General features: G+C 45.1%; 1 protein-coding gene across 2 annotated transcripts; it reads left to right on the forward strand.

The window, feature by feature from the left end:
• The first annotated feature begins 1006 nt into the window (after positions 1-1006).
• LOC123382518 (C-type lectin domain family 4 member G-like) lies at positions 1007-5532 on the forward strand. 2 transcript variants are annotated; one of them, XM_045047608.1, is made up of 7 exons: positions 1007-1126; positions 1292-1402; positions 1633-1686; positions 1768-1857; positions 2196-2347; positions 3213-3316; positions 5094-5532. In XM_045047608.1, exons 1-7 carry the CDS (start codon positions 1090-1092, stop codon positions 5218-5220), a joined length of 675 nt encoding a protein of 224 aa, XP_044903543.1. In that variant the 5' UTR covers positions 1007-1089; the 3' UTR covers positions 5221-5532. The 2 variants fall into 2 exon arrangements, with proteins under 2 accessions (XP_044903543.1, XP_044903548.1); XM_045047613.1 differs by having other exon boundaries at positions 1038-1126; positions 1297-1402.
• The last annotated feature ends 1900 nt before the right edge of the window (positions 5533-7432 follow it).

Consider the following 7432-nt stretch of genomic DNA (forward strand, 5'->3'; position numbering starts at 1 on the left):
CAGTCTTGTCTGACCCCGGATAGCAGAGGAGGACTTCCCTCGAGGAATGCTTTTGAAACTGAGGCCCCCCTGTTGTTCAGGACCCAGGTAGGCGTCCTGCTTGGCCAAGTCTAGGAGTATTACTGTGCCTCTCAAAATACCCGTAGCTGTATGTATGGGAGGCTTGTGAATCACCAGATACCATGATCTCTAAACAGAGAACATCCCTGATCGGTGGGGGATACTTATTCCCATTTTATAAATAGGGAAACTGAGGTTGATAGGTTAGGGGAGTGTATTACATGTCATCAGAGTAAATGAGTAGGAGATGTGGGGCTCTGAAAACTTTATAAAAATCATGAAAGATAAAGCACAGACTGAAGGAACTCAGAAAATCCTAGCCGGGTGAATTCCAAACAGCATATGGAGACACACACACACACACACACACACACACACACACACTAGGCAACCTGCTGAAAACCAAAGAAAAGGAGAAAAATCATAATGGCACTCAGAGAGAAAAAGACACGTGAAATGGCACGATGTACGAACGTTTCCTAACAGTGGGTTTGGTAAATAGAAGCCTCTCCGTCAACATGAGCTTGCCTCTTCTTACCCCATCGCATTCTCCATTTAAGATGTAACATCACAAAGCCAACGTGTGGGGAAAGGAGTGGCCACGTGCTCTGAGAGAGCATAAACGTAACTCCAGTGCTGAAATTACTACAATTTTATCTCTGAGAAAATGGGGGATTTTTTGAAACAAATGGAACCAGAAGCAAATGCACCACAAACTTCGAAGCAGATTTCTGGGGCGGCTACTGTCCCCCGAACCGAGAGGGAAATGACAGCTGCAGAGAATACTTGGGACAAAACACCTTTTCCAAGATGCTAATGCCATCTCCCGGTGGTGTGAATTGGTGATAAGCCATCTAGAGACCTTGGGGGCCTCACTGAGCCAGGAAGGAAACATCTGATGGTTTACGTGGGGGGTGGCATTTCCTAGTATAGGATGGGCGTGTCTTCAACAATAACAAGAAGGGCTGTGGGTAGCTAGACCAGAAGGAGCTGCAGCCACAGGTGAACACACGCACAGGACCTCACACCATGGAAGGAAAATATCCGCCCATCCAGGGGAAACCGGGTGAGTCAAGAGGCCCAGGGCAGGAGTAGGTGCCCTCAGTACCAGCGACGGCTCCTTGCTTTCCACTCCAGGGCACGGTTCAGGCCCATCCCTCATCCCTCCACATTCCTGGCATGATCCTGGCAGACCATGTGCACCGCCTCATACTTGCTGCATTCCCCGCAGCACAGAGGGACCAAAGGCTGCCCCAGGATGACCCCTGGAAGTTTTTCTGCCTGGCAATGACTCTGATGCTGCTTCTGTTCGACCTCATCCTAGGTGTGGTCCTGGCTGAGGGTAAGGTGGTGAGCCAGTGGGAAATGGGTGATCACATGGACCAAGTCTTGAGAAGCAGGCCCTACAGGGCTGGGGCAGAGATGGGTCAGTAAGGGGGTGGCTGGACTGCATCGCTGGACTTCATGATTTTAGAGGGGACCTGCCCTCCTTGTCTTAGCCTGCAGTTTGGGGAGTGGGAAAAGAACCGGGTGCTGAAAGGTCTAGAGCACATCAGCACGTGTCTCTCCTAGTACTGCTGTTCTCCAACAAGATGCAGGAAGACCTCAAGCAAATGGACATCCAATGTGAGTGCTGAACGAAACGGAGGGCTTTCTTCCCACACGCACCACCAGGTCTTGATCCGCCTTTCTCTGTGGGCCTCTTAGTTGTGCAGGGTCTGGCAGATGCTGGGCACGAGCGGGACATCGTGTGGGGAGAGGTGTTCCGGCAAACGGAAGCTGTGCGGGCAGGCAACGGTAAGGAGGCAGGGTGGGCTGGGTGGTGGGAACTGGGAGTTGGAAGAGGACTGCTGTTGTCTTCAGCCCTGCTGATGGTAGTGGTTCTTATAACACGCGAGCGGGTGTTGGGTTGTTTTAATCGATCCTCTGTCAAGGTGGATGCCAACATAAAGTGTGAGGCCCCTTGCATGTATCACTCTGCCACCTGGTAAGGCCCGGCTCTTGCATGAACACATGGGAAGCTACTGTGCTCATCTTGGCAAAGAGGCACGGATGAACAGGTTTGGATCATTTCACCTCTGGAGGCCAGTGCAGCCTGTAGCCTCAACAGAGCTGATGTCCCTCCCCTTCTCCAGAATCCTCCTGTGAGCCCTGCCATGAAAACTGGACGGCATTTCAGGGCTCCTGCTATCAATTTTCCACACAAGAACTGAGCTGGTTCAAAGCCAAGGATCACTGTGCAGAGAAGGGTGCTCACCTGGTCATCATCAACAGCCAAGCAGAGCAGGTGAGAAGCAGGGAGGGGTGCTCTGGAGACCCGTCAAGTCATTGCAATCTCATGTCCTTGTTCCCTGTAGAATCCAGTGCAAATCCTGCATTCTGTCCTTCATAATGTCCTTCCGCTGTTTCAGCATGCAGCGTTGCCCAGTATTCAGTCCTGCTTCTGAATGATTCTTCATGGTGGCCCTTCTGTCTGGAATGCTTCCTTCTATCTACCTGGACAGCTCCTACCTGTTCTTCATCAGATCAAACTTTGTCCTTCAGCATCCTTCCCACCCCCTCTTCCTTAATACTGGACTATGCTGCCAGATCCCTGGTTCATCTCCTTGCACATGGAGAACTTCCCGGCTAGGGGTGGTTCTGACTCATTCATGAGTCCATACTGCCTGGAACCAGATTGGACACACTCAGTATGGTTCAGCGGACTCAATGTTTGTCAGTGGAATCCAACTGATTGCCAGAACATTTTCTATGGAGTAGTGTCCAGATTCCTCACCCTGTTAACCATGCCCTTGAATAATCCTATCTACCCTTTAACCAGGCAGTGCTCATCTAGGAGCCATACTGGGCTCTTCTTCCCTCATTGAAGTTTCAGAAAATCCTGGAAGGCACCTGCCATTGTTACCCCCATTTTACAAATGAAAAGCCTGAGGACCGTAAGTGTCCATAATTTGCTAATTACACAGGTCATAATAATGGTGGAAATGGTCATCTACCTAGAGCTTTAAGCCAATGTGTTCAATGGCGACATTGGAGGACATCCTTGCCCATGGGGTCCCCTAGGTCTTAGTCCCTTTCATGGACTGCTTCCACTGCCATTCTCACCTCTGGATGTAGTCTTTCCTGACTTACTTTGCCTTCTTCTCATGCAGAAATTCCTGAGTCCAAAGGAAAATAATGGCTACTGGATTGGCCTCAGGAAACAATACCCAAAGGGCATTCACAAGTGGCAAGATGGCTCAGTCCCTACCTTCATGTGAGTGTCTCTGTTGGACTCAGAACACCTGAGCTTGTCCCATTGAATCTTGAAGACATCCTCCCACAGATTCTCAAATTGCCTCAAGGGTCTGATTTTGGCCTGAACCAAACTTCCTGTCATATTTCCAGTTGTCATGCTTATTGCTATTTTGTTAGCTGCAGATGTGTGTGTGTGTGTGTGTGTGTGTGTGTGTGTGTGTAAAAACCATAATTAAACAACATTAAATAGGAAGTTCTTTATTGTAGGAAGGTCTCAGTGCCTTTAATACATTGAAGAGAATTGTACACTCTAAGGAGGGAGTAGACAGTGTGTGATGTACCAAGCTTATTGAGAGGCCCAGCTCATCTGGATATATCTGGAGCTTCTAGTGTCCTATAAAACACACCCAAGGAATCACTGCCCAGGGGATCCAGTCCTAACCCCTCCATGTATGATTCAATGACCTCACATTCTGGTCATCATCTGTTTTTGGACTTTTTTCGTGTCTACACACTTGACCAGAACCACACGCTAAGCCTCCTGGACCATCTTGAGTACATCTTCTCTCTTTCACTTCCACTGCTTCTGCCTCAGCTCAGGTCAGGACAATTGCTGTATATCCTGGACTTAGTCTTACCTTCATCAACCCATGCTCTAGTCAAGTTCAAGGGGCCATCTTCCTAAAACACGCCCTTGATATGCTTTTTGGAAACACCCGATTCCTCAGTGCCACATGGATAACCTAGAATCTTCAGATGGCACCTTTCAATTCCCACATAGTGGGTGCCAATTCATCTTTATACCCACATCTCCTACACTCCCAAGGGCTCTCCACCCCCTTGCCACAGCTATGTGGTAAATGACTCATCTTTTTGGATATTGTCTTGTATCTTATCTTTATGCTTTTGTTCCTGCCGTGTCATCTATCTGGAACATCTTTCACTGGCTCGTGTCAAGCTTCATAGAAGAACCCATCCTGGGCCCAGCGTGAATTAATCCAACTCCCTTAATATCCCAGTCATACCCTATGTAGAGTTTTGTAGCTGTGTTAATTATGATCTTCCTTTGCCTATGTATGTCTTGCCCATCAGACAGGCTGCTACTTTAGGGCGGAGCAGGCTTCCAACACATGGGTGTGTCTCCAGTTTCCAGTACAGGGCTTGGTACACAGCAGGTGCACAATGAACTATATTGGAATGAATGAGTGAGTGAGTGTTATAAGCATTTCAAGAAATGTTTAGGAAAGAGAGTATAGGATCATTTGACAGACTTGTCACATGTTATACACCAGACATTCAAATGTATCATGTTCTCAAACTTAATCTCAGAGATCCAGGGATGTTAAGTCATTTGTCTGGTTTGGCCTCATTTGTTTCATTTATAATTCAAGATTATTATTATAAAACAGATGATTACTATAAAACAGTGGTGCTCAAAAGGTGGTGGTTTCTTCCTAGAGACAACTGGCACTGCAATATTTTTGGTTGTCACAATGGAGAGTGGGTAGAGACCAGCCATGCCACTCAATGTCCTACAGTGCCCAGGATGGCCCCACACAACAGATAATGATAAAGCTCCCGATGTAAATATTTCCTTCATGTAAACACAGTGCTGTAATATATGGTTAGGATATTTTACTTTTAGGATTACTCACATATCCCCAAGGAAAGACCTTTGCCAGTAGCCTTATTCTCTTCTGGGATCTTGTTGGTGAGCCCAGCTGGGCATGGCTGAGTGTGGCTTGCCCAGCACTGTGGTTAAGGGACCGGGCTGATCCTTGTATTTGTTTTCACAGCAACTGGCGTGATACCAGATCTTCTCACTATGACTGTGCCTTCCTGATGGGTTCTGGCTCTTGGTCCTCTACTACATGCTATGCGTATTGGTATCATTGGATATGTGAGAAGCCACAGGTCTGCTGAGATGCTCCCTTTCCTCTGTCTTCAGTCTTGGGAAAGATTGTCTTGATATGTGACCTCATAACAATTCCCCAGCTTGGCTGCAGAAAAGGGGGTCTCCTGAAAGCCCTAGTCCTCTTGGTAGCGTTGTCTCCCTTTCTTTCCCTTACTTCTAAATTTTGTTGGGGTATATGTAAAATAACACCAGGATAAAACAATGAGCAAAATATATCGTGTAGGACATTCTACAAGACAAATAATCTAGTTTTGAAAAAAAAATGACAGAAAGGCAAATGTCATATTATTAGATATAAAATAAAATATAAATAGATAAAATAAAAGAGTCTTAACTGAGAATAAACTGAGAGTTGACGGGGGGTGGGAAGGAGGGGAAAGTGGGTGATGGGCATTGAGGAGGGCACCTGTTGGGAGGAGCACTGGGTGGTGTATGGAAACCAATTTGACAATAAATTTCATATTAATTAAAAACACAAATAAAATTTGAATCTCATATAAAAAAATAAAAGAGTCTTAATGACATAACTCAATTAATGTGTATACCATGTTTGGATTTTTATTAGAAAAAGCTTGAAAAAAAATCACAATATTTGAGTATGGATTGTATATCAGGAAACATTAAGGCATTTTTATTTATTTGTTAGGTGTGCTAATGGCATGGCATAGACAGATGGTGGATGGATGAATAGATAGATAGATAGATAGATAGATAGAGATATATCACTATAAGTTAGTAATCTATACTAACACGAACATGGGTAATACATAGGGGTACATTTGTGTACTCTGTGGGATTTTCTTTAAAATGATAAACCAGGGGTGCCTGGGTGGCTCAGTCGGTTAAGCGTCCGACTTCAGCTCAGGTCACGATCTCGCAGTCCGTGAGTTCGAGCCCTGCGTCGGGCTCTGGGCTAATGGCTCAGAGCCTGGAGCCTGCTTCCGATTCTGTGTCTCCCTCTCTCTCTGCCCCTCCCCCGTTCATGCTCTGTCTCTCTCTGTCTCAAAAATAAATAAATGTTAAAAAATTTTTTTAAAATAAAATGATAAACCAAATAAGGGGGAAGATTGTAAGAAACTCAATTGGTCGAGTGTTTATAATTATTAAACCTTGAGACACAGGAGTTCATCATTTATTCTGTCTAATTTGTGCCTACAGGAACATTCCACATAAAATTTTAAATTAGTCAATGCAATTCATAGTAACTTGTATAAGGTAAACATGATTCAGAAAGAAACTCAGCAAACTTGTGGTAGAACAGAAATGTCTGAATCTAGAAGTGAGATCTATGTAAAGTCCTACTATAAATATCATATTTCACAGTGTGGCATTGAGAACATTCCATTTTAGCTTGGGAACACTGTATGGATTTCTATAGTTATGGATTTCTCTTCAACATTATCCTGGGGGTCCTAGACAAAGCAGTACTATACCTCTCCCCCCTCCCCCCACCCAGAAAAATCCCCAAGAAACAAAAGTATTAAAATTTGGGAAAGAAGATACAAAACCATCAGTTTTCACACATGATACCCTTGTTTTCACAGAGACACCAAGGCTGCTGCTCACACCTTTAGAATTTAGAAGTGTGTGCCAAATTTTCTGCATTCAGAGTCGGTATAGAGATTGTTTTATGAGCCAAGAGCAAATCGATAGACAAAGAAATATTTGGAAAATATCACACCATTGCACAAAAATGTTAAGTGACCTTCAGAACCATAGACATTCTGATGTCTTTAAGCGAAAAATTAGAGACTATGCATGAAGACACAGGCACTCACTATAGCAGGAATGATAGGATATTACATGTTTAGTGTGGCTCTACCCACATAACAAATACTTAATACATTATAACCATTATTGGTAATAAGATATTTAAAAGTTTCATCATGGAAAACATTGAGTACCACACCTTCCTCTGTCAACCAAGAGGGATGAATCTGAAAAAAGCCACTATTCTTGGGACCAACTATTTTCCCACAGAGGCACGCTCTCTAGACTCAGAGGCACGCTAGGGAGGATGAGCTAATTTTATTCCCTCTAACAAGATTCTCTGGGGATCACGCTTCAGGAGGTCAGAGAGTCTGGTATAAACCTGTTGGTGGTGCCCCTGCTTTGGCTCCCAGAGAAAACATGCTCCTCCTCTACAGTCAGAAGACAATGTGGAGGCAGCAGTGGCCCCTCCTCCCTGGAAACACAACACCCATGGGCTGAGAGGTCCTG

Source organism: Felis catus, chromosome A2 (genome assembly GCF_018350175.1).
Source record: "Felis catus isolate Fca126 chromosome A2, F.catus_Fca126_mat1.0, whole genome shotgun sequence".
NCBI lineage: Eukaryota > Metazoa > Chordata > Mammalia > Carnivora > Felidae > Felis > Felis catus.

What these genes read in the sequence shown, in the direction of transcription:
- LOC123382518 (XM_045047608.1), top strand. Translation starts at nt 1,090, where the DNA reads ATGGAAGGAAAATATCCGCCCATCCAGGGGAAACCGG. An exon ending in GCCCATCCAGGGGAAACCGG is followed by an intron (nt 1,127 to 1,291) that starts GTGAGTCAAGAG and finishes CATTCCCCGCAG; the next exon opens with CACAGAGGGACCAAAGGCTG. An exon ending in TCAACAGCCAAGCAGAGCAG is followed by an intron (nt 2,348 to 3,212) that starts GTGAGAAGCAGG and finishes CTTCTCATGCAG; the next exon opens with AAATTCCTGAGTCCAAAGGA.